Source organism: Sminthopsis crassicaudata, chromosome 1 (assembly GCF_048593235.1).
Source record: "Sminthopsis crassicaudata isolate SCR6 chromosome 1, ASM4859323v1, whole genome shotgun sequence".
NCBI lineage: Eukaryota > Metazoa > Chordata > Mammalia > Dasyuromorphia > Dasyuridae > Sminthopsis > Sminthopsis crassicaudata.
Window position 1 is genome coordinate 698,503,389 of NC_133617.1, and position 27,071 is coordinate 698,530,459.

A 27,071-nucleotide genomic window follows, 5' to 3' on the forward strand; every position below is an offset into this window, starting at 1 on the left:
TATAGGTATTTACACAGATTGTCTGCAATTTATTCCCCATAGGGGAAAAAAAATTGCCGGCTCACTCCGGGCAACAGCTCCCCTTCCTTCAGGCCAAATGATTGGGTTGTGTGTGTGTGAGTGAGTGTGTGTGTGTGTGTGTGTGTATGTGCACTCACATAGTCACAAAAGTTTTCTACTTCACTAATTCCGTGGACGGACACATAAAAAAATTCATAGTTCTAAGACAGCTTAGAGAGCATCAGTATTCTTATTTGACAGACAAGGATGCTGAGGCTAAGAGAGAGGGAGTTTAAGGGAAGCTATACTGGGAAGTGTCCTAGAGAAGGAACCAGGTGACCTAGCTTCTGCTCCTAGGGCTGCCACAAACTAGCTGTGTGATTTTGGACAAGGTGCTTTTCTTTGATATACTATCCTCTCCTCTTCATCACACTGGAAGGACTGGATTTATAACCAGTGCAAGTTACAAAGTGCTTTACAAAATCTTCTCAGCAATCCCATAAGGGAGGGAACGAAGCATTTTTGTTCCTATTTTACATCTAAGAAGAGTGAGGCACAAAGAAGTCAAGCTCCCAGCTTACTGTATCAAGAAGCTTCCTAAACGAGTCCAGGGCTCTTTCTGGGGAACTTGGCTGTGAGAAGAGCAACAACAGCCACTGGCCGACCACTCCCTCCTCCACTCAGACGAGTCATTCAGAGGTGGGAGAGTCTGAGGGAACAAAGCTCAGGACCCAATGTCTAGCATTACGAGGTTGGAGGGACAGCTTAATGTTAAGCAGACCCCAAGAGTGGGCGAGGGGATCAAGACCAGTACTTGTCTACATGTCTGGAGTTATGCAGGGCCTAATGGAATGGTCACAATTTAGGTAACTGGTTCCAAGGGAGCCAGTCAATCTGGCTTCATCTCACTTTGTCAGTGATGGCTAGGTGCCCACAAATCATGTGAAAGATCTGAAGAAAATGTCTACCCAAATGACAGAACCCCAGCAGACTCTCTGGAAATGTCTTTGGATGCAATCCAAGGAATATCTCATCCCTCACAAAATATAATACCTAAAAGAAATAACATGTATGTAACCTGTCCCAGACCTACAAGGTCACATGGGAGAAAAATGTCAGGGAAGGTTCCTCTGAGCGCTGTCACCTACTCTGGCAGCCCATTGGCTGTCACGGGGGAAACCTAAGAACGACAGGCCTCCAAAAGGAGGAAAAAAAGGTTAGGCCAGGGTGACTGACATGTGGCACATCTGGCTTCAGTCATCCATTACTGATGAGTATTGGGAGATGGCAGCACCCCAGAAAATAGGGCACACCTACTCTCCGCCTCGGTCTGCCCCTTCCTTTTTCTTTACTCCCAGATTTCATTCATAACTTTGGAAAACTGTGATGTTTGACAGTTAATTCTGAGAGAGTTCCTGTAAGTCAGTCTTCAGGGTAAGCTAAGGCTCCTATACTCTGAGCAAGGCTGACTTCTAGTGCCATCATTAAAGATGCCCTCACTACCTTTTCTTAAGATGATTCCTTCTAATGATGTAATAACCACTCAAATTTATACTCATTTTTGGTTTATGTAATAACCACTCAAATTTATACTCATTTTTGGTTTACTAGCTGACGTAAGAGTAAGTTTGTCATTGAGGAAATATATGATCAGAAAGAGGTCACACTGAGGAGATGGCTGTTCTTCATGCTCCAAGAGAACCAAAGTGATATCACTATGTTGGAGTCAATGAGATGACAAATTCACAGAACTATTTTCTAGAGCCACCAAGGACTGGCTAGTGAAGAATAAGCTTCTACACCTCATTTAGGCTTCTAAAAACCTGCCACTTCTTAACTTGGGGGCTGTCTCCTTTCTTTCTGATTCTATTTAGTGGCCATTTTAAAAACAGGACCCAATGGGCCTTTCAGAGGGCTTTGAGCTTGTTTCTAACTCTATATGATGCATGTGATGAATAAGTTGAATCAGAAATATATTGGACTAATTTAACTCAGAAATGGAAGTTTACTCTGGTAGGCCCTTCATTTTATGGTCTCCCTCATGGAGGGAGATAGAAAAGTGTCTAAAAAGCATTATTTGGTTTTGCTTGTACAGATAATATTTTTATATCCTCAAATGATTCAACTATATGACTACCTAACAATGGAATTTATTGTCTTTTCTTAAAAAATGGCCTCTGGGGAGCTATTCAGAGGGTGGAAGGCTCTCACTAGCTCTCCTGACAACCCAAATCCAAACTTTATGTATGACCGGGTATCTTTTGAAGGGTAAAGAAAGAAATACTTGAATGAAATTCTCAAGTCACAGAACCCAAGTACTCTAGAGTTAGACGAGAACTTAGGATGTTAACTAGTTCTACCCTTCTTAAATCATTAACATTCCCAGAAAATGGTACTGTCATGACTGTAAATAAGACTCTCTGGATCAAATTTCTAATGTCCTTCTCCCTACTCTTGAGTACTCCAATCCCCTCCTTCTTGAAACCATTATTGGTTATGAAACAAGCCCATGATACGCTAAGCTGCCAGTCAAGAACTAAGTCTGTTCCCCAGTTCAGGCATTCTTCAAGATAAAAGTTTAGTTGGACTTGTAGAGACTGACTGAAAACAGAGGCATCTGCTTTATTTCCTCAGGGCAGCTGTGAACATACACTTTTTCTTAACATGTTACTTTTAACTATGATTAACCCAAAGCACAGTGATGTTTCTTGGTCACAAACTGATAAATGGCTGGAAATGTGGGTGATGAACCAGGGATCTGTGGTCCTGCAGGTGGTAACTTCGCTGGAGTGTGCCTGTCGCTGCTGGGCTCTCTCCACGCCAGGCATGTTGTTGTTCTTCAGCCCTACAAACGAGAGTCATGTTATATATGGCTCAGTCATGCTGTGAAGAGCAGGGAACCACTTCTAGTGGGCATAGACCTTGGCAGGAGCTAACAGGGAGGGACTGGCAGTATCTGGGCAGCCCTTGGATCCCTTAAGTCATGGCTTATTAACCTTGTGGATCTCAAAAGCTATTTCATCTTCAGTTGTTCTGCTCAACTCCACAACATGAGATCTAAATCAACTCTCCTGATTCCCCTGCACAGGTAAGAAACTCAGGAAATGAAGACTAATTTTAATACTTTATTAAACTAAGCAAGACATAATAAGAAATGTGAGGTGTTGGTTCTGATGCTACCAAAAATCATAAAATGGTAAACTAAACAGATCATCTAGGAGTTATTTTTTAAAATAAATTATGTGTCTTTTCATTATGATGTATAATTGAGCATATTTTTTTTCTTTGCCAGACATGCATTTTCATTGGTGTAAGGGAGTGGTGTAAAACTCAAAAAGAAACAGGGCCACTTCTCTACACATAAAAATGTGGTTTCTGTACTGACTTAGTTTTAAACTGTAATGCTATCTACATTTTATTGCATTTTTATTTATCTTACTAATTTTTTTCCAATTACATTTTAATCTGGACTGTTTTGAGTGAAAGTCTGATACTACTTCTGGTCTACCAATGCAATTATTCTGCAAATTATAAGTTTAGTGAGCTGGCTTGGAGCCCTGAGAACTTAGGAGACTTAACCAGAGTCATACAACCAATATGTGAGAGGGAAGACTTGAACTCAGGTCCCTCTGACTTCAAGGCTAGAGGCTACTCTTTGGTCACCATACTGTATTGCTTTTCAATGGAGAGGTGACTGTTTAAAATCTCAATCTTTTCCCATAACTGTTGGAAGACAAAGGGGCTTCCCAGGATCATAGAAAGTGGAATTCAAAGGAACCTCAGTGGTCATCTAAGTTTCCTGAAGGCCGCCAGCTTGCACTATGATTCTCTTATGAATGAGATCTCCCAAGTCCTAAATGGTCTCAATGTCTGCAGTCTAATTGAGGACCACAAAACCTCAGAAGGAGAAGGAATCTTACAGATGACATTTAGTCCCAGGGTTCCTCCCCTTTTCTGTGTCATGGGCCCTAAGTGGCAATCTGGTGAAGTTTATGACCCTTAGAATGATGTTTTATAATACATAGGCTGCAGAGGAAATCTTTTCTATTTAAATACTGGTATGGACTGCTGCTTAAGACATACCAACCAAGACTAATCATCCCATGAAGAGGTTATCCAGTCCCTTTTAGAATATCACCAGAGATAGGCAGCGCATCTCCACTGTCCCCTTTGTGTAATGGCACCAAACAAGCCTGCTTCTTCTTCCATAGGAAAATCCTTTATCTGATGAAGGTGGTCATTATCACTCCCCTTTCTCCTACTAATTTTCCTAGTTAAACATTTCTATTTGCTTCGATTGATCCTATGCCACAGTTCCTAGACCCTTTTGCTATTTTAGTTTGTCAATACCTTTCTCAGCTGGGATTGTCTGTACAGAATTGAACGTAGTATTCTATTTTAGAAGACTTTGTGGAGACCCTGAAGTGAATTCAAAAAATTCACTTCAACTTCAAAGAATCTTTCTACCACAATTTTTTGCTTTGAAAAAACATGGAGATATGGGTATTGTTCTCTAATGTCATTTACTATTGTTGTGATCTTGAGTAAATCACCAAACCATGGAGACCCTACCACTTTTTACTCAGTAGAAGGCAAGTTCCTTGAGGATGGGGACTATTTCAAGTTTTATATCTCTTGTACTTACTACTACCCATACCATATTAAACAGCATGAGTGATTAATAAATGTGAAGACAGGAACTGAACCAGAGGATTTCCTGAAGTTTGAACCAGTTCTAAAATCTATGATTCCAGATGTGAAGTCCAGTGCTGATATGACAAGACACATTAGGAGGCAGCATAGGACAATGCAAACAACCAGAGCAACTGGGTTAAAAATCCTGCCTCTTCTAAATACTCCCTATATGACCCTGAGCAGGGCATTAACCTTTCATGTGCCTTATTTTCTTAATCTGTAAATGAGGGGGTAGACAAAATAGGCTACAATTTTCAATTTCTACTGTCTTGAGTAACAAAGCCACAAGGTTGAAGAGGATTTCTTGGCTACTAAACCAAGGGTATAAAAGACAGAAGTTTACATTCTTCCACAAGATTGGGTGATTTTTCAATCTTATTTTTAAGGGAAAAAAATATTGGTCAGTTTAAAAGTCAGTGGCTCTTGAAGCTATTTATAGTCAATTATTCTTAATAAGCCAGAAAACACTTAAACATGTATCTCTTTATAGAGTCTTCCCCCATCCTTCAAATATATGTGGCATTCTCCAGTGGGATGTTGGATCTTTAAAGGCATGGACTATTTTCTTTCGGCTTTGATTCCCAGGGCCTGGTGCACAGGCACTAGGCTGCTGGACTGAACAGACTCTTTTATACAATAAGATGAACTGTGGTATGAAATGAGATTCAGTATTTAAAACAACTTTTGATCAAGGTATAGGTTCCTTGCCAAAACCTAACCCAAAACAAAACAAAAACAAACCTATATCTATAACTGGGTTTTGTTCCTTGTGTACAAACAAGACTGAGAAAAAAATTCACTTCCATTAACAATGTCACGTAGGGTTCTTACCTTTATCCTTCACTTCTTTAATAACAGAATTTTCCAGTGGAAACTAACTCAGGGAGAATGTTCACTCATATGTGATTTTCATAAAAATCAGGTTCTTCCTTGTTAAAAATCTACGGAGAGCCTAAACTCCCCCTGTCAGGAAGCTCTCCACATCCATATACATGCAACATGCCTCTGGGCTCTGATGGTACTGTGCAAGTGTTGAAGCTCCTGTTTGTGGGGCCTCAGAAAATGCCCATGAACCTTTGGAGTGTGAAAGCATTATCTCTGTTTCCCAGCTCTCTGAGCAGCGGCTGGGCCTCAGCCCCACTCACCTAGCCCTTAACTAATATGACCATGATGATTTCCTGTTACCTGGCTACTGCCTGCAGCAAATCCCTACCTATGACATACACTTGAGTACACTAGTCAGTGTCTTCTGAGACATCCATTGGGAGGGGGCAGAGAGGATGTTTTTTTTTTAGCAATACACATATATATTCTGTATAGCCATAATCTTTGGATCCTGAGATGGTGAAGGTATTAGGTCTAACACGCATTTCCCCACACACTATACACTCAAAACTCAGTTGGATCCTTCACTGGCCTCTGCTGTTGCCAGTTGTTCAGCCTCCAATTTACTCTTTAATAACATCGGGGGTGGGAAAGGATGGGGGGAAGTTAGTTCTGGCAGCTTCCCAGCACCTCTCTTGGGCAGGCTGGCTACAGAAAAGCAGGCTGAAGTTTAATGCAATCTGTCTTCCTTCATAATCACATTTTGCCTGTACTTGGTGCAATAAAGATGTATTGGTAAATGTGTTGGCTAAAGATATACTCTGCTAGGGGAAAAAAGTCAACACTCTGCCCCTCCCCAAATGCTGCCCCAATCCCCCAAAGCGAAAAGCCTGATTTGTAGAAGAAAGAGAAGAAAATGTCCAATGTGGGGGGAGATAGGACTGGAGGCACTTGGACAGCAGGATCCCTTAGCATAGCATTTCCTCAAATAAGAAATCAGATATGCCAAGAATTAGTTAGGGACTTGAAAGCCTGTAGGTCTGGGAATTGGGGGAATGGGGGGAGGGGAGATGGGAGGAGAAGGGCTTTTAATTAAAAGTTTTAAGCTTGCTGATTTGCAGACATACAAAGACCTCCTTGGTAAATAGGAAGGATAAAAAAAAAATTCCACCAGGACTTACACCATTTGGTCTAATACAGCCTGACAATTTTCCCCATCTCCGTCTGTTGAAGATTCTTCAGGGATGGTTGGCAGCTTGTTTCATGTTATACTTAAAATTAAGCAAACAGATTCCATCCTTAGTAGAAGAGAAAACAGCCTCTCTCCAACCTTAGCTTCTTTACCTTTGGAGGCTCAGAGTGCTGCTCTGGGACCTCAGAAGTTCTCTGACAGTGCCATGAGAGCGCTTTCCCCTACTTCCAAGGAGATGAACAAATAAGAAGTCAATGCTAGGGAGAAGTGCATTCCCTGGGCCTGGGTGGCACACATTTCCAGGAGGAGTGTTCTATGCTAGGAGAGATTCAGGGAGCGGGAGTTGAGCTGGGCTTCTGTGAAAGTCCTGGCACACATCAACACTTAAAATCCATCTCAATAAGGTTCAATGGCCTTTGAAATATAGGGGGACTCAATTCTAGGGATCTGTTTCTCAACATTCATCGAAATTGTAGTTTGAGGAAAACTTTTTGGCTGTTGGAAAGGAGTGGCTACACATATGAACCTTGAGGCAGAATGGCTTGCTTTAGTTGAGAATTGCTCTGACCTTGGTTACTATATGTAACCACACAAAGCAGCTGGCTCTCTGGCTTGGGAAAATGGGTTTATCTGTGAGGAAGAGAAGTGAGCCTTCACCCTTTATCAATTCAATGATGCAAAAATAAGACTCCTCTTTTTAAAAAAATATTTCTAAAAGCTTTTAATCTAAGATATCAAGTAAAAGCCAAAGATTTCCAGTGTCCCCTCTGTCAGGAAGGGATGGGGCAGAAGAGAGGTGGCAGGCCCTCAGGTAGAAAGAGGGGATATAGCTAGAGAAATTTTAGCTGGAAAAATTTCATTTCTCCAGAACTTGTTTGTTGCTCAGACTACTAGGATATTCTAGTTACCTGGAGAAGGAATATGCTTGAGTTAGGCATATGTACAAGTTAAAATAATGCCTTGACTAGATCTGAAATCCATATAGAATTTCCTGTCTGGTGTCTCTGATGTGAGAAGAAGAATGGGCTTTGCACAATTTCTGTCCTGCTGCCCTAGATGGAGCAGAGGAACAGAGTTTAACACAGGAAATACAAAGCCCTCAAGGAGATGAGTGGGCAGGAATCTTTGACAATTCTCTGGCCTCTTGTTTCCCTCTGGCACCCCCTCTACCTTAAGGGTATATTCTCTGAGGTCTTTGAAGTTGTTTCAGGTCTCTTGATTGCAATCCACTCAACCCTTACATGGTGGGCTATTTCTTGCTTAAGAGAATGTCCTACTTCCCAGGCCTAGAATATTGAGAAGCTTTCAAGGAGTCTCTAGAACCCAAGGTTATTTGAAGAGCTTTCATGGATTCACTGGCTGTGAAGGTATATGGGATGGGGAGATTCAAGGCTGATGACCAAGATATCTTACTATCTTTGGGGCTTTGGATCACTTTAGGTCAGATGGAAGAACCCAAAGACTGGAGCAAGGGAATGTGATTGGAGAATGATTGGCATGTTCTGTAGGGCACAACCCAGAAGGTGTTACGTCTCAAATTGCTGGAAATGGCTACCATGATTTCCCCATCAGCATTCCACCACTAGTAGCTTCCTTTCCCAATTTCCTGTCATGCAGCCATGGTCATAGACATGATTTTAAAATCATAGGATTTAGAGCCTGAAGGAATCACAGAAACCATCTTGTTCGACCTCCTCATTTTACCTATGAGGAAAAAAATGAGGCCCAAAAGGGAAGTGATTTAATCAAGGTCAAATAAGTAGGCCACTGGCAGAGATGGGATTTGGCCTCTAAATCCAATGCCTGCCCAACTCCCTCTTTATTTTGAGGCTTCTTCATACAGAAAGACTGGGGACTCTCATGTTAGAGATAGGTCCCCAAGGGGCCTGATGAAGAAATAAGGAAGGGCGGTACTAAAAGGGAGGACACCTTTGCAGTGAGTGGCAGGAAAGCGTGATGAGGAGGGCAAGAAGGGAGGATCGGGGGCCCAGGCCTACCTTCTGGGCAGTGCTCACGCAGTGCTGGTAGGCCTTGACCAAGTCGGAGCACTTAAGCACCTCGCGAAGGTTGTCTCGATAGCAGCGCAGTATCTCGGACTGGAGGCCTGAGCACACGGGGTCTGCCTTTCGAGGTCTAGAGAAGAAAGTAGGAAACAACCATAACCCTGATAGTCTCCAAGGACTCCAGCCTAAGCTACAGGACACCAAGGTGTTGAGGGGCAGGGCCTTCTTTCTGGAGCTCACCCCCCTCCCCAAATCAGCTGACAAGGTTTGGGCAAATAGCTGGATAAAGGACTGTGACTTCTTTGATTCCTTTCTCTCTCTCCCTCCTTTTCCTTTCCCTTCCCCCCCCTCTCCTCGCTTTGGAATGAAGCCAAGTCCACGTATGCAGAACCAGGTCTGTGGTTATCACCACTACAGCAAGAAAGGGAGAGAAAATACAAGCCAGTAAGGCGCAGGAGGAGAACTGGAGAGATGCTCCCGAACATTTAAATCTCATTAACGCCGTGATCAATGCTAGTCTCCCACAGCAATACAAAAAGGATGGGCAGCAACAATTACTTCCTCATTGCTGTGTGTCCTGTCTGGGTGCAGAGATCCAAGGCTGGCCCCATAGGGAAAGACTGATGCTGCTGGGGGAGTGAAGGAGAAACCTTTGTTCCAAAACCTCTAAAAGCTCACCAGCAGAGGGACGAATTCAAAGGACTTTATTAAGATATAAATATTACTTGGAAGGAAAAACCCTCCTCCAGGGAGTTTGTTAAATCTTCTTTGTATCTGAACCTTTAGGGCAGAAGTCTGGGAAGCTCATAGGCCTTTCTCGGAACCAAAATTTTAAATTCATAAAACAAAGGATTACAAAGGAAAGCAAGTTTATCAAAATATTTAAAGACAAAAACAAACAATCAAGTTCATGAACCCCAGATTTAGACTAAACCGCCGCTTAGGACAAAATGAACAAATGTTGAGGTAATATCTTACTGCAAAGTCCTGATACTGAACCCCAGTAACGACTCAGGAGGGCCTGAATAAGGAAGAGATATCCAATTGGGCCTAGGTTTGGCTCTGAATCAAGACAGAGAATTGCTGTGTCAGGGCATCGGCCTCAGCCTCAGCCACACTTAGTTGGGGTCTTCTCACACACTGGAGCTTGATTAGTTTTTGCTGCTAGAGTTCTCTTTTGATGTAAAGTCACATCTCATTTATTAAGTATCATCAGGTAATGAGCTGGTAGTATCATCAGGCAATGAGCTCGACAATTTTTTTTTTTTTTGATAACTGAAATTTTGTTTTGAATATCAAAACTTTAAAAAAACTAACATACCCAACAAACAACTATTTTTGGTGAAGACCTTTCTAAAATGAATTGCACATTTTCCTGGTTTAAATAAAGACTGAACATTTAATCTTTTTCTTTTCTTTTTTTTTTTTTAAACAGGAGGGCTTTTAAATTTGGAGCATTAGAGTCAGTTTTAGAGAGGCAATCCAAGACTTCAAAATCTACCGATTTATTAATGCTACAGTAGAAAATGAAGGGCAATTTGGCATAGTATATAAAGAGCTGGCCAAGGAGCCAGGAAAAGTCTAGTTTCAGACACATACTGCGCCTCTATGACCCTGGCCAAATTAATTAGCATCCAGTGTTCTAGGCCAGTGGTCAAACTCAAATCAAAGCAGAACACTACTACTCTAAGGTATGTATTCCAAAAGAGATAAAAAACCAAAAGGGAAAAGATGCTATATGTCCAAACATAATTATAACAACTCTTTTCTAGGGGAGCAAAGAATTGGAAATTGAAGAGATACCCATCAATTGGGGAACGCTGAACAAGTTGTGGTATATGATTGTGACAGAATATTATTTATTGTGTTATAAGAAATGATGAGCAGGATTCTCAGAAAAACCTGGAAAGACTGGCATAGGTTGATGAATGTACTGTGTACAAAGTAACAGCAATAGTGTAAGATGATCAGTTATGAATGACTTAGCTATTCTCAGCAATAAAATGATTCAAAAAAACTGAAGGAATTAATGATGAAAAATGCTAGCCATCCAAAGAACTAAACTTATATGAATACAGATTGAACTACACTATTTTTTAACGTTATTTTTCATGAGTTTTTTTTTTGGGGGGGAGGGGGTTTATGTTTTCTTTCTCAACATGACTATTATGGAAATGTTTTACATGACTACTGTGTGAAATTCCTTGTCTTCTCAATGGGGGTGGGGTAGAAAGGGAGTAAGGAAGAGAATTTGGAACTAAAAATTAAAAAGTTAAAATAGGCTTTTACAAAAGTGAATGTTGACTAAAAATGAACAAAATGAAATGTAACTGAGGAAAAATAAAATACTAAATTAAAAACAAAATTAAATTAACCAAGAAAACTTTGCTTTAAGTCCCACCTTGGACTCCTGTTTCAACCCTGGGATCCAGGGGTAAGTCACACAACCTTTCAGTCCCTGAAGCAACTCTCTAAGACTGCAAGTTTTCTAAAGAGTTGTACAGTTGACTGTTAGAGGGAATTTCTTTTCCAAGAAGTCCTTATGAAATGCATTTATGCAGACATGCATTAAAAATATCCTCAAAGTAAACATTTGCTGAATTTAAATTCTGTCTTGTATTCCTGTTATTTCTGTACCATTTTGTCCCTCTCATAGACTGTAGGCTCATAGGAAAATACAGCTTACTCAAAAGGAAGATGGCAGATATATAGGAGACCAGGCAGCACAACATTATATATTCAGACTACAACCTTGAGGGGATTCAGGTAACCTTTTTAGACCTTGCTCATTTCATCCCCGGTGTTTAGAATATTCCACCCTTTTCTTCTCTTAGCCACTCAGAGTTCCTTGTTTGCTTCAAGACCAGATTAAGTACCATATTTTATAGAGAGCTTTTCCAGATCCTCCTTAATTACTATTGCCTGTCTTCTAAACCAATTACCTTATATTTATTTTGTATATATTACACAATAATAATAATTACCATTTTAAAGATCTTTAAGTTTCAAAGTGCAATATTTTCTCATTTTGTTCTCACAACAGCCTTGAAGGTAGGGGCTATTATTAGTCCCACTTTACAGATGAGGAAATTGAGGTAGATTGGGATTAAGTGACTTGCCTAAAATCACAAATCTAATAAATATCTGAGACTGAATTTGAATTCATTTTACCTGGTTCCAGGCAACAAGGGTCCTCTCCACTGGGCCATAGAGCTTCTCAGCATATACAACTGAATGCAAGCTCCTTGAAGGAATGGGATGTTTATTTTTTTTGTCTTTGTGCTGCCTAGTGCAGTACCTTCAATATAACCTTTTGCTTGCTGACTGACAGATAAAAACAGAGGGGAAAAGCATAGTGGGAAGAGTATTTTGGTGAAACCTAATAGAAGCAGGAACGAAAGTCATATCTGTTACTTTAATATACTATACAGCACTTGGCCAGAAGTAGGCAATAGATGAGTAGTTTGAGAAAATAAGTCACAAAACTAAAGATGACAATGATAATGACAATGATGATCATAATACCTGCATTTAGATAGTGCTTATTAGGTGTAGGCACGATAGACTTTAAAATATTATCTCACTTGATCCTTATAAAACCCTGGGAGGTAAATGCTGTACTTACACAATTTACAGAAAACGGAGGCAAACGGGACCCAGGTCTGACTTGTTTCCGGTCCCACAGTTAGGTGTTGGGGGCTGGACTGGCACTTGTCTGACACTGAAGCCCAACACCTGTGTCTCATGGCGCCCCTTGTGGCCTTGCTTCAATTAATTTCAATCCAAGAAGTAATTAAGCACTTATGTTTGAAGGCATCCTCCTAGGTGCTAGTACACAAAAGAAAAAAGCCTTGCCTCAAAGAGCTTACCTTCTATTGGGGATGCAACATGCAAAAATATAAATAAAAACATGATTATTTGAGGAGGGAGAGGATACGAATAAGTAGGAGAATCAAGAAGTGGGGAATAAGTAAGGAAGGGATAGCCTTTGCCAAGGTTAAGGTTCCTAGACAGGAAGCTCAAGTTGAGAGAAGAATGGGGAAGTCAGTTTTGCTAGAATAGAGATTATCAGAAGAGAAGTAAGATAAAAATCAGTGCATAAATGCAGCCTAGAGCCAGGTAGCACACTGCTTTAGATCAAGTGTGGGACATCTGTATTTAACAGAGAAGTAACAGGGAATCATTGGCGATTCTTCTGCAGGGCAGGGACATGGCAAGCTTTGTGCTTTATGGAAGAGGACTGGAGAGAATACAAAACAGAAAACAGGAAGATCAATTAAAAGTATATGGAAATTGTCCAGAGGGAGGTGGAGAGGACTTGAAATAGGATAGTAGCATGTGATTGGAAAGAAAGGGGATTTATATTCTAGAGATGTTGCAGAGGTATAGCTGATAACACAAAACATATTTCCGTATTAGCCATGTTGTGAAAGAGATACAAATCAAAGGGAAAAAAACAAATGCTGGTGGCCTTCTCAATGGAATCGGGAAGCTTGGAGAAGTCATGTGTTGTGGAGGAATATAATGAGTTCTATTTTGGACATACTGAGTTTGAGATGTCTAGAAAATAGACAAATGAAGGATCATGTCACTAGGCCAATGTGAACTGCATCGTAGAACATTGAAAAAACCCTCCAACATGAAGCAGCAAATAGAAGGATAAAGTACAACACTTGAGTTCAACGTTCAGCTGGATTAAATACAGAAAAGAAGAAATGGAGTTATGGGGAAAAAGCTGGGAGCTTCAGTATACTGCTAATTCAATGTAGGTCAGCAGTGTAACTGGGCTGCCGAAAAGCTGATGTGGTTTCCAGATGCATTGAAAACTACTGTGATGATAATAAGGGGAATATTTAGAGCTGGAAGGTGATGGCTATACTGTACCCTGGGCTCTAGTTAGACCAAAATCTGAAGTATTGGGTGTACATTTCTTGGCGTTCCTTGCAGTTGATGAGGGTTAATGCTTTCCCAAATTTATCTCTTAAACTGATAATGCTTTGTATACAACAGGGGCGTGGCATTTTCTACAAAGAAGAAGATGCCAGATCTGAAATCAGGAAGACCTGAGTTTATATATGGCCTCAGACACTTCTTAGCTTGTCTAGCCTTGGGTAAGCCACTTAATCTGTTTGCTTCAGTTTTCTTTATCTATAAAATGGGGATGTCAGTAATAGCATCTACCTCCTCCAAGACTGTTGTGAGGATCAAATGCGAGAATAATTTGTAAAGTGCTTAGTACAGTGTCTGGCACATAGTAGCTGCTATACTATATATAATTACTGTTGACATATGCTGTTTTCCCCCAGTAGAATGTAAACCTCTTCAAAGACCCAGGCATGATGCCTGGCACACAGTAGGTGTGTAATAATTACCTGTGGAATGAATACATTTCCAAATTGGGCAATGAGAAGAGTTGGGTAACAAGGACTGAAAACCATGCCATACGAGGCTGAAATAAAGGGAGTTGCTTAGCCTGGAGATATGGGAGGGGCAGGATGTAATAAAAACTGTTGTGAGGGAGAGAGAAGGCTTCCAAGGTTCTGCTTGGCCCAAGATCCTGGAGTTATGAGCCACTGATCTGAGTGGTAAAGAGGAGGCTAGATGGGGATTGGGGGCAGAGGGCAGGCCTGAGAATAATACAGAAGGTGTTGCCTTCTACTGACCCAAGGAATTTCTTCATTTAGGAATTCTCTGAATCAGGGATGTCAGTTTAGTTCCTACAATTAAGACCAACTGTGTCCCCTCCCCCTAATAATCAGGTACACCCCACTTGCCGGGCCTCCCCCACGAGACAGAGAAGAAAACCCGCCTCCTGTGGATGGCCCAAGAGTTTCTTGGCTAAGCCCTGACTGCTGAGAATGAACGTCCAACCTCAATCTGCCTCTGCAGCTCCTACCACACCCCCTGGGGGCTCAAGGGAAAAAAATCCATTCCAGGCCAATGGCTTTCAGAAGCAAGCTGTGGTGCGTGAATGCGAGGTGGCAAATACTGCTGTCAAAAGGATAAATATCACATATCAAGAGAAGCCCGGGAAGACTTACATGAGCTGATGCAGAGTGAAGTAGGCAGTACCAGGAAATCAACCTACATGGTGACTAAAACAGTGTAAATGAAAAAGTAACAAAAAAATCAAGTTTGAGTGCAGAGAAATAATGATCCTTTTGGTGTTGAAAGAAAAACATAAGGCAACAGATCCCTCTTTTGTCTGCAGATGTGGAGGGTTATGGATGCAAAATCCTACCTACAATGTCAAAATAAGCTGCCATGTTGGGTGATTCTGCTTAAGTTTTCCCCTCTCTTTTTTTATTTATTAAGGGATCGTGGAATGAATGAGAAAAAAGGCAGGCAGTGTTGTAGGGGTCAGGATAGCTGAAGTTCTGTCTCTGACACATCTTGCCTGGCTGTGTCACCCTGGACAAGTCATGAATCTCTCAGTGCTCCTACTGACTTTCTCAGATGAGTTTTCGGTGAATGGATGAACCTGCATCGTAAGAGGTCGTTTTTATAACCCATACCAAATGAAATCCAGAGTCCAGATCCTATTCTTGTGAAATGGGATTTCTCTCTTGGAAAGGAAGGGAAGAAGTGGGGATTGAAAAATATAGGTGGCATTAGCTATTTGTGTGTGTATACATTTTTCCTATTTTATATATATATATATATATATACATATATATATATCAGTAACACTAATTTTTTTTAAAAAGGAAAAAGTTCTAATTTGAAAGTACTTCAGTATCCGACAATGGCTAAGATATTTTCCTGTGCCTTTTCTTGTCCAGACTAAACAAGCCCTACTGTCTTCATCTAATCCAGATATCTCACAATTTCAAAATTTTTCACTATCCATTTTTCCTTAGGATATTCTTCAGTGAATTAATGTTTTTCCTAAAATTTCTAAACTGTAGTATCATCTAGTTGGCCATTACCCAATTTGGTTTACCTACAGGGTGATGCTCCAGGGAAAACCAGAATCTATCCCTGAGACCCAGGCATCTCTGCTGGGTCCAGAGGTAGAGTAGGCTTTCCCCCTTGGCCTTTATCAGGCCTGCAGAAAGGAGACAAAATGCCAAGTAAATGTCATTTGGTCTAATCCTCCTCCTCTTTCCCACCCCCAGTAGCCGCTCTGCCTGTAAAAAGGACTTGGAATGGAGCAGAGAAGCTGAGAGCACAGATTTCATAATGAAGAGCTTTATAGCACCAGGAATCAAACCATTCATTAAAGTAGCCGAGTTCTGTCCAAACAGAGCCCACCCCCAGCCCTGCAGCTCTGCAGTCCAGCTTTATAAAACACACTGGCCAAATCAAAGCTTTTAGAGACATTCAAGTCCTGCTAACAGCTTCTTTTCAAGAATACAAACAAATCCATCCACACTGTTGCAATCTCTCCAAATGCTGGAGTAAGTCCTGGATCCCTTCCTAAGGCAAGTTTCTCAAATAGCAAGCTCCAAGAAAAGTTTTTCTACCAGCTATGCATTAAACTCTCTAGAGACCTAAGTGGCTTTAGGAAGCACAAATGGCACCTGGAGACCCAAGATGGCACTAGGGTCCACAGTCTGCTTAAAAGATGTTATCAGGGATGAGAGTGAGACCTGAGAAACAGGATATTCTGAAAGGGAAGAAAAGGATTGACTGTGATTTATCAAAGTGATTTTAAGAAGTGGAACCCTTAATGCTATTTTCCCCTCTGCCAAATTAATTCCCACCCATTCTTTAAGGCTCAGCTGAAAACCTAAGTTCTGTAATCCAATTCACTGAGGAAAAATAAAGCAGCAGCTAGAATAATATTGAATAACAAGACATAAAATCATAGTTTACATTTCTGCCTAAAATTACAGATAACTGAAGCAAAAGAATTTCAATTATTTGGAGTGACAATCACAATTTTTCATTTTATGGTCTATGTATAGATTCAATCTCTATATATAAAAAGAGCAAATGCACTTGTATGTTTTAAACTCAAGAACTATTAATGGCTCAATTTATTTTTCAAGGAACATCAATAACTTATGATTCTGAAAAAGATATTGCTGAAATCTTAATAGTCTTCTAATCAACTCAATAAGGTTTTTAAAGTTCTTAAAATAAATGAAGCTATAGTTTTGAATTAGCAACAAACTCATTTAATTTAAAAACACACAACAGAAAAAACATAATGGTGTAGAATGAAATTTTTATAAGAATCCAACCTTACAGAGAAATTACCATGGAAAAAGTACTACTACATTTTTTCATGAAGCCTTCCTTCCTCTGCTTATCTCTGCCCCATATTTTTTCCCCAGGGGAAAAAAATAAATCTTTACAAGTAATAACATTTTAAAAATTCAAACAGATGACCTCTGAGGACCTTATCCTTCCTTCCAGCCTAGGTTCCCTTATACCCTCCCTTACTCCTTGTCTCTCCAAAAATTTTTAAGGAGCAGGAGAATGGAAGTGTCAAGATGGGTACTTTTGATCACATTCTGAACCAGGGGGGAAGAGAATGGGAAAGGAGACACAGTCCTCTAGTTTGTTTCTTCAACTTAAAACAAGTTCCACAATGGAACTAGGGATGGGGTGGGGTGAGTGACAGTCTCAGGGTCCTCTGTCCACTGGCAAATGCCTCCTCTCAGGCAGTTAAGCACTGAGAGGCAGGCAAAAGGCTTAGAGGTGGCAAGGAGACTTGTGATGGGGTTGGAGGGAGGAGGGCTGTGATGGGTGTTGGGGGGCACTTTTTGAGAGAAAAGCAGATGAACCCAGACAGGTGGGATGTGGGTAGCAAAGACGAAAATTCTGTCCCCCCCTCCAACTATTTCTGGGAACTTGGCTTCTTCAGTGTCAACCCCTGAAGCATTAATCCATAGTGCCCTCAGAACAGGAACCATGCCTAGGAATGAAGCTAATGGGAGGCCCCAGGCGATCAAGAGGTAGCTCCCTTCTGTAACCAATGGGACTTTCCAAAGATTGTAGCTAAGAGAAGTTGAGGAAGCCTCTTTTTTCCCCCCCCCTACCATCCTGTCTAGTTCCCTTTTCCCATTCTTATCACTGTTATCTCTCAACTTACTTATTTGTATACCCATTACCTACATTTATATCTAAACACTCTAGAGGCAAATCGTTTGTGCTATCCCTGATGGCTAGCTTTGTATTTTGCAAGACAATATTATATGAAACTAAATATAGCAGCCCTTCTGGACTACTCCCAACAAATACTTTTAAGGATGTCACCCCCAGAGAGTAGCTACTATTTTCTTTTGTGTGTGTGTGTGTGTCCTAAGAATGCTTTTATGGATTTATACTAACATTAAAGTCCCACTGGTAGTGCTGTCCATTAACAATCAGCCACTAGACAAAATTAGCTCATAGTAAAGGCATTTAATTACGATGTCACAGTAAAAAAAAAAAAAAAAGAAAGAAAGAAAAAAAAAGACAGTAATTACAATATATTTCCTTTTCTCCAAACCTAGGATATATTCTCCCACAAATTTAGTCAGTCTCCATAAGAAGGGTAGACTTAAACTTCAGAGTGCAATGATAATGAGAAATACATGTGGGAGAGTAAATATTTGTGGCAAAGGTAACTCATAGTTATTGGCATGCTAAGCCTACTTTCCTTCTTCATAGTGTCTTTATTTACATAGTTCTCCTTGGGTACAGTATTTCTGCTGAGAATGGGGGGGGAGCTTTCAGCTTGGTTCTCAGAGTCTATTCCCCTTTCCAGCTTTCCCTTTCAGTGTTACCAGGAGTCTTGATTTCTGAAGCTGCTTCGTCTTCCAAGTGACTATAATGCTTTTCTAGCTATCTCTCTGGAAAGTGTGCCTTTGCTTCCTAAATTGGATTACAAATTCTCCTGAATTGACAAATTCTTGATTGCTGGAAGGAGTGTCTTCCTCTGGACAATTCGATAGTAGAAGAATGATATTACATGGGGCAAAAATTCCCTCTTCTCCTTCAGGGGTTCTCCTTCCACAAAGTGATCCCAGTCCTGTCCTTCCTTGAACTCCTGTTCTTCCTTGAAGCCTTTTAAAGGCCTGCCAAGGCATGTTTAAATTTTGCTCGTCTAATGACATTGTTCCTTTTAATTCCATCAAAGAAATATGTTCATACACGATAAAAGTATTGCAGTTTGTTAATACCTTGTGATTACATTTTGGGACTTTTGGTTTGAAAGCTCAAAAATTAATTTCCCTACAAAAGTAAGAAATAACAGTAGAAGGGAAAGTAGAATGGTTTCATGCAGAACCATTGATAAGATATTGTTGCTAATTTGGAACTATGCCCCAAAAGTTATCAAACTGTGCATACCCTTTCACCCAGCATTGCTGCTATTGGGCTTATATCCCAAAGAAATACTAAAGAGCGGAAAGGGACCAAAATGTTTGTGGCAGCTCTTTTTGTTGTAGCTAGAAACTGGAAGATGAATGGATGCCCATCAGTTGGTGAATGGTTGGGTAAATTGTGGTATATGAAGGTTATGGAATATTATTGCTCTGTAAGAAATGACCAACAGGAGAAATACAGAGAGGCTTGGAGAGACTTACATCAACTGATGCTGAGTGAAATGAGCAGAACCAGAAGATCACTATACACTTCAACAACAATACTGTATGAGGATGTATTCTGATGGAAGTGGAAATCTTCAACATAAAGAAGAGCCAACTCACTTCCAGTTGATCAATGATGGACAGAAATAACTACACCCAGAGAAGGAACACTGGGAAGTGAATGTAAATTGTTAGCACTATTGTCTATCTACCCAGGTTACTTATACCTTCGGAATCTAATACTTATTGTGCAACAAGAAAATGGTATTTACACACATATACTGTATCTAGGTTATATTGTAACACATGTAAAATGTATGGGATTACCTGCCATCGGGAGGAGGGAGTGGAGGGAGGGGGGAATAATTTGGAAAAATGAATACAAGGGATATTATAAAAAATTACTCATGCATATATACTGTGGGAAAAAAATTCTAAAAAAAAGATATTGTTGCTAGCAACTTTCACCAAAAAGAACCAGTGGGTTATGTGTATGGAAAATAGCACTTAATTCAATACCCACACTTAGCCCCCTAAAGTCCCTGGTATTGCACTGCTTAAAGTGAAAATATTATGATTTATAATAGTTTTCCCCAACAGGGGTTTGTAGATAGGTATAATTCTTCAAAAACTTATTAAAATTTATAGTGTTTTTTTTTAAAGGACTGTTTTTCCTATCTAGTCACAGAAAGGTTAGTCCTCTGGTTCTTGGATTCCTAAAGGGACAAACTCCAGAATGCATCATGGGCTGGAATCTATCTACTCATTACACATATGGCTGAAGGGGAGCAAGTATCTGTGTGCAGCAAGTGTTTTGATCAGTCTCTAAATTTGATCTTTTAGTCACTCCTAATGTAGCATCTATAACTGAAAGTACTAAGCTTTAAGGTAGGATGGAGAAGTACTACACAATTCTTACTATAAAGGAACATTTGGTTAGAAAGGTAGGCTCGGAGGAGTTAAGAGATGGAAGGATCCTCAAAGATCACCTAGTAAAACTTCACCTTGCAGAAGAGGAAACTGGGGCCTGGAAGGGGCAATGACTTTGCCCAGTCACACAAGCAATACACAGCACATAAATTCAAAACCAGGGTCTGGCTCTTCTCATTCAATTGCTCCCTTCCACTTCTAAATCCTATGAGATGTGGCCTGGTGCAGTTTGGAATTGAGATGAATTCCTCAGACCCAGGGTTATAAACACACCCCAGACATAGCTTTCTAAACCCTAGGAGGAATCTGGGATTTAGAGGGACATAGGGATACTTCCACAGCTGACTTGGAGCCGTAGGTACCAAGTGAGATGGCAGCCTGTCTGGTTCCTTGTGATACACAAGACTAGCCTGAGACTGAATATTGCCAGAATATAATAGAGCCATCATCTCGCCTTTACACACTCATCACAGCAAGCCTTAATTCATCCTGTACTGCACTTTGGGAAAAAATTGGATTAGAGTATTTGATATTCTTGAAATAGGAGTAGTTGGTGTTCCTTATGATAGGGATGCTTGAAGTGACTCTTAGCAGGTACAGATGAAGATAAACATCCCAGGTTATTTGGTTGAGCTTTGTTCTTTTCCAGGACAAAGGGCAAATCAGTTTGTGACTATCTGGTCCTTTCATCTATGCAATTTGCTGGCAAGCTCCTGAAACAGCAGTCGGAACAGCAGCTGCTTTGCTGGAATAACTCACCTGAGATAGGCGAGAGCTACCTTCTCTTGGGGCAGGAGACCAGGCTGTTTTCATTCCATTCAGACTTACCCTAGAAGACCCAGGTGGGCAAAAACAATAACCCCCTCTCAAAGGCAAAAAGGGAAGTTCCGAACTCAGCAGTTACTTTCTCTACCTTCTTTTTCAAGATTTCAAATATACATCAGTATAAAATACAAGACAATAGCCAGATAGGCAGGCAAGAACATTGCCTATATCTGCCACTGATTCATCACTTGAGTTGGTAAGGTGAGAGCTAATACAGGGACTGAATTTTGTTTGTTCTAAGCAAGAATTATAGTCTATTCTCCCAGTAAGTTTCTTCTAATAAAAGATATTTGGGGAAGTGGTGTTTAAGGGTAAAGGAAGCACAGTAATTTGGATGGTCTTCCTGAAAGTACTAGTTGGTTATTAACAGTTCAAGCTGAAAACTATTTCTTGGACCACTTGGAGTTGAGAAAACCTCTCCCTGAAAGATACATAAATTCAAAATCAAAACATAAGGGGAAACAACTAAGGATGTACTTTAAAAAAAATCTCCTTCCTTTTACTTTTCCCTGTCAAATTCTGGACGAAAGCAGGGCTAGAAAACGGGATGGAGTAATAATAAGAAAAGCTTCTCCCAGTTGAGTTAGTGGGGCTTTTGTTTTATTCTGACATAAAAATCTCAGTTCTGGTACAAGTTGTGTAATCCTTTGTAAATTAAGTTGTATACCTCAGTATCCTCTCATCTGTAAAATAGGGATACTTTTCATATTATCTGTGAGGAATGCACTTTGTAAATCTTAAAAGTACTGAAGAAATGTGAGTTTTTAACAGAGGCAAGGACAACTGTTTGAGATCTCATATTGTGAACAGGAGAAATGAGGCAGAGGATCAGCAACAGGGAATTCCAGGAATCAAAAAAAAATCTTATTTTTGTAATATTATGTAAAACTTTTAAAGCTTTTTATTTTCAAAACATATGCATGGATAATTTTTCAACATTGACCCTTGAAAAACACTGATGCATTGTTGGTGGAGTTGTGAAAGAATCCAACCATTCTGGAGAGCAATCTGGAATTAGGCCCAAAAAGTTATCAAAATGTGCATACCCTTTGACCCAGCAGTACTACTACTGGGCTTACATCCCAAGGAAATACTAAACTAAAGAAGGGAAAGGAACCTGTATGTGCCAAAATGTTTGTGGCAGCTCTTTTTGTAGTGGCTAGAAACTGGAAAATGAATGGATGCCCATCAATTGGAGAATGAATGGTTGGGTAAATTATGGTATATGAAGGCTATGGAATATTATTGTTCTGTAAGAAATGACCAACAGGAGGAATACAGAGAGTCTTGGAGAGACTTACATCAACTGATGCTGAGTGAAACGAGCAAACTAGGAGATCATTATACACTTCAACAATGATACTGTATGAGGATGTATTCTGATGAAGAGCTAATACAATTCCAACTGATCAATGATGGACAGAATCAGCTACATCCAGAAAAGGAACAATGGGAAATGAGTGTAAACGGTGAGCATTTTTTTTGTTTTTCTTCCCAGATTATTTTTACCTTCCGAATACAATTCTTCCTTTGCAACAACAACAACAACAAAATTCGGTTCTGCACATATATATTGTACCTAGGATATACTATAAGATATTTAATATGTATGGGAATGCCTGCCATCTAGGGGAGGGGGTGGAAGGAAGGAAGGGAAAAATTTGGAATAGAAGGGAGTACAAGGGATAATGTTGTAAAGAAAAAAAATTACCTATGCTTATATACTGTCAAAAATGTTATAATTTTTTTTCAGTTAATGATATAATATTACAAGATAATTTTATATTAGGAAAATCTCATGGCATGATTTCTGAACACAGACTTATAGTGAATCTTTGCATTTGTTACAAAAAAAGTAGATGATCAATAATACCATTAGTAATTGATACTCTAGGATCTTCATGTTATAACCTTTTAATAATTTACTATATCATTTATTCTTCTCAATAATCTTTTGAGATAGATGCTATTATTACCCCATGTCTTTTCAATAGAAGTTAACTTATTGTCAGGAAGGAATCCTCCATTTCTATTGTTCTATTACCTAAACATTCAAGAAATTCTTTTTTTTATTAATTTTTATAATTATAACTTTTTTTTGACAGTACATATGCATAGGTAATTTTTTTTTTTTTACAACATTATCCCTTGTACTCCTTTCTGTTCAGAATTTTTCCCCTCCTTCCCTCCACCCCCTCCCCTAGATGGCAGGCATCCCCATATATATTAAATATCTTATAGTATATATCTTAGGTACAATATATATGTGCAGAAGTGAATTTTTTTGTTGTTGTTGCAAAGGAAGAATTTTATTCGGAAGATAAAAATAATCTGGGAAGAAAAACAAAAAAAAAAACCAAACAAACAAAACAGTGCTCACAGTTTATACTCATTTCCCAATGTTCCTTTTCTGGATGTAGCTGATTCTGTCCATCATTGATCAATTGGAATTGGATTAGCTCTTCTCTATGTTGAAGAAATCCACTTCCATCAGCATACATCCTCGTACAGTATCATTGTTGAAGTGTATAATGATCTCCTAGTTCTGCTCGTTTCACTCAGCATCAGTTGATGTAAGTCTCTCCAAACCTCTCTGTATTCCTCCTGTTGGTCATTTCTTACAGAACAATAATATTCCATAAAAATGTTATAATTATAAAAATTAATAATAAAAAATAAAAATAAATAAATATTATAAAAAAAGGATAGTAGCATTGGATTTTGGAATCTTTTTTTCTTTAAGTGGAAATTTATTGTTAAAAATTTAGAATCCTCTCATGTTCTATTGGACACATGAATTTTTTTTTGTATTTGTATTTTATTTTGTTTATAAATTATGCAATATTTTGTATTTTTTAAAATATATTTTAAAATTAAAACTTTTTATTTTTCAAAAAAAAAGAAAAAACCTTGTTTTCCAATTTTTCCCCTTTCCTCCCAATCCCCCCTTCCCCTAAATCAGTGGTTCTCAAACTTTTTAAAGAGAGGGCCAGTTCACTGTCCCTCAAATTGTTGGAGGGCCGGACTATAGTAAAAACAAAAGCTCACGCTCTGTCTCCATCCCTCCGCCCATTTGCCATAACCCAGTGGGCACATAAACATCCTCAGTGGTGGCATCTGGCCCGGAGGCCGTAGTTTGAGAACCCCTTCAATGGTAAGTAATCTAATATATATTAAATGTGTTAAAATATGTTTATAAGTAAAGCTTTTCTAAAGACAATTGTAATTCTAAGTGGAAAGTATTATGATCTCCATTTTACAGATAAGGAAACTTCACTTAGGGGTGAAATATCTTTCCCCTTACCACTGAGCTTAATGTATGGTACTTCTTCCTCTGTCTTTCAAGAGTGATAGAATGGAAAGGACCCTAAAGCTAACGGGAAGAACAGTGTTTCCACAAAGAGGGAGAAAGTAAGGGAAGAAGGGTATGAGGAAAGAAATACAAAGGTGATGGAACATGGTAACACATGGGTGTAGAAGGAGAAGGCCATAGGGGAAACAAAGTGATAACTACAGCACCTGCAGAGCCAAGAACAAGAAACAAAATGATGATTAAGGCAGGAGGGCCAGGGAAAAGAAAATGTCTCCAAACAAGGAATAAATCATCTCATTGGTAATGGCTCTCTTAGCAATGAGTAAAGAATCTTTGATTTCTCTTGATCAGAAGGAAGACTTTCCAACTTTTAAAATTATGACTATTTTTAAAAAGAAAAGGTCTTCTTAAACAAAATAGGCATCTTTCTTGTTGCTATCCCCTAAGGAAGTTACCTAGTTGGAGAGCATTGCATTTCAACACTGAGTTACCAAATCCTCTCTGTGTATACTTCCCTTACTTTATTTAATAAATGAAATCTCATCAACTTATCCTTCTTCTATTATCACTGCTGACATCAATCTGATAATATTGGCTTGGTGTGGAATTGTGCTATTATATGTCCTCCTGATATTTAATTTAAGAGAAACATCAGCAGTGGGGTGAATATGGGAAGCAAGCTTTTTATTACTGGCAGCAGTAAGAATGCTGCAAGTGAATTAGACATTCATCTTAGTCAGGGCCAATCTAGTGGTTCAGGAGAGGTTTTCTCTTTAACCCACTGCTGGCGGTGAAAGCAGCTGAAACTAACAGCTGGTTACTAAAGGACTGTGTTGTCTTGGTCTTCTCAAACTCGCTCCTATTGATGATGTGCCATTCAGGCACGGGTAAGTGGAAGCAAAAGATTCTACCATCGATCAACATGCCAAGCTGGATCACTATCAGCTCATCAATAATGGCCTCCAGCTGCCCCAATTCCCTTTCCACTGAAAAGTCAGCTATTCAGAGAGAAAAGAACCTGTGGAGATGGCATTTCTACTGAGGGCTCGGGAAGAGCTCTTAGTCCCATGAGGAAATGAGACACAAATTGGCCCCTGGCTACAGCTTATTCAACAATGCAGGGGCTGCTTCATGACAGGATTCTTCTCTGAGACTACAATGTGAGATATGGATATATATAGAGAGGAACAGATATTTGGAGTAGGAGTGGAGGACATAGAACAAGAGAAAGAAAGCAATGAGATTAGGAGATAAACCCCAGCTTTTGTTTCCCCTTCATCCCTTCCCCTTGAAAAGAAGGAGCCAGAACTTTCCATCATTGCCTGAAATTCCCTCCTCCCTGCTCTTAGAAGACTGATGCAGGGTCTGAGAGATTCTGGGGACAGAGAACTAGATCAAGGCTTAAAGGGTATATCTGGCTACTAACTCAGCAAGCTGCTTCACCCACTAATAACTCAGTTTCTTCTCCTGTAAAATGGAGACAATAAAACTGGAAGTGCCTATTTCAGAGTTATTATGAGGAAAGATATCTGTGAACTCTGTCTGAAGTGCTCTCATTTCCCTCATTCTGTTCCTTTTAACATAGTTACAGACAGCACAAGATCTTTTGGCTGCCATGTCTCACTGCTAAGTCATCTTGAGCTTCAGGTATACTAAGCCACTCCTCCTGTCTCTCACTCCAACTGCTATCTAGCCTCATCCTGCTCATCTTTTCCTTGTAAAAACAGATTTCTAAATCCAAAGTTAAGATTACATTTATACTTATTATTTTTTGTTTTATAAAACTTGGCTCATTTTTCTGCTCTATTGAGATTTTTTGGAACCTGATTTTGTCATTTAACATGCTAGCTATCACTTAGCTTTGAATCACCTGGATATCTGAAAAGTTTGCTATTTTTGCCTTATCAATGCCACTAGTTAAAAACAGATACTTGGGGCACTGTCCTAGAGTCACTTGTCACAGAAACATTAATGACTTGCTAACTCCTGCCACTGGATTGTTTTTGCCTCTGCCTTTTGATATGATCACCTAGCTCATATGTCTCTTTTTTTTTGACAAAAATGTAAGACATTGTTCAAATACTTGGTTGAAAATCTGGATGAACTATATTTACAGTGTTCCTGTATTTAAATGTCTAGTAACGTTACAACAATAAGGAAATTAGATTAATATGGCATGGATAAATTCTGTTCAACGTTTCTAATGTCTGAAAATGCTCTGTTCTGTTGCTGGATAGTCCTAAAGATGAGAATATAAAATATCAAGAGGACATGGATTTTAAGTTGTTCTTTTTAAGGAGCTGTATCTGTTCTTGCCATAAGCAATGACAATTCAGACTCTTGGCTGGAGCTGAAGAAATATTTTTCTTGTAGTGAATGTATCTGGTCCACATGTGTCCAGTCGAATCTGGAAGTTCAACCAAGCAGCGCATTACTCTTGTCAAACATGATTCTAAACTATTAGATTTGGTCTGAAGTCAGGAATTATATCAAATGGATCAACCTTGGAAAAATATGGTTCCCATTATATTTGACAACAATGTTTCTGAGATGTTTAAGAAACAGAGTAAACTTCACTGGAGAATGAACATTTCTGATAAATTTCAATCTTATGCCACATCTCCATTATGAGTACTTTAGTTTCAAGTCTGTCGACAGAGGCAGAGAGACCGATTTAGGCTGATGTTTCTGAGGGTAGTCTTATATAGGAGAGAAACAGAGAGAGGCCAAAAGAGAGCCAATGAAAGAAGAGTTCTGAAAGGCAA

At 39.5% G+C, this 27,071-nt stretch overlaps 1 protein-coding gene across 8 annotated transcripts in view; it reads right to left on the reverse strand.

Moving 5' to 3' along the window:
* Nucleotides 1–2,602: 2,602 nt before the first annotated feature.
* CHCHD6 (coiled-coil-helix-coiled-coil-helix domain containing 6) overlaps nucleotides 2,603–27,071 on the reverse strand; it is a 339,494-nt gene continuing 315,025 nt past the window's right edge. For 4 of the 8 annotated variants that reach the window (XR_012484954.1, XR_012484952.1, XR_012484953.1 and 1 more), the window contains 3 exons: nucleotides 8,710–8,845; nucleotides 6,702–6,791; nucleotides 2,603–2,845 (listed from right to left, as the gene is read on the reverse strand). Coding sequence is in view for 4 of the 8 variants with exons in the window: in XM_074283786.1 (XP_074139887.1) it covers nucleotides 2,840–2,845; nucleotides 8,710–8,845 (142 nt within the window). In the remaining 4 variants the exon portion in view is untranslated. The remainder of the gene's footprint in view (nucleotides 2,846–6,701; nucleotides 6,792–8,709; nucleotides 8,846–27,071) is intronic. The other 4 variants (XM_074283786.1, XM_074283783.1, XM_074283784.1 and 1 more) reach the window with 1 other exon arrangement.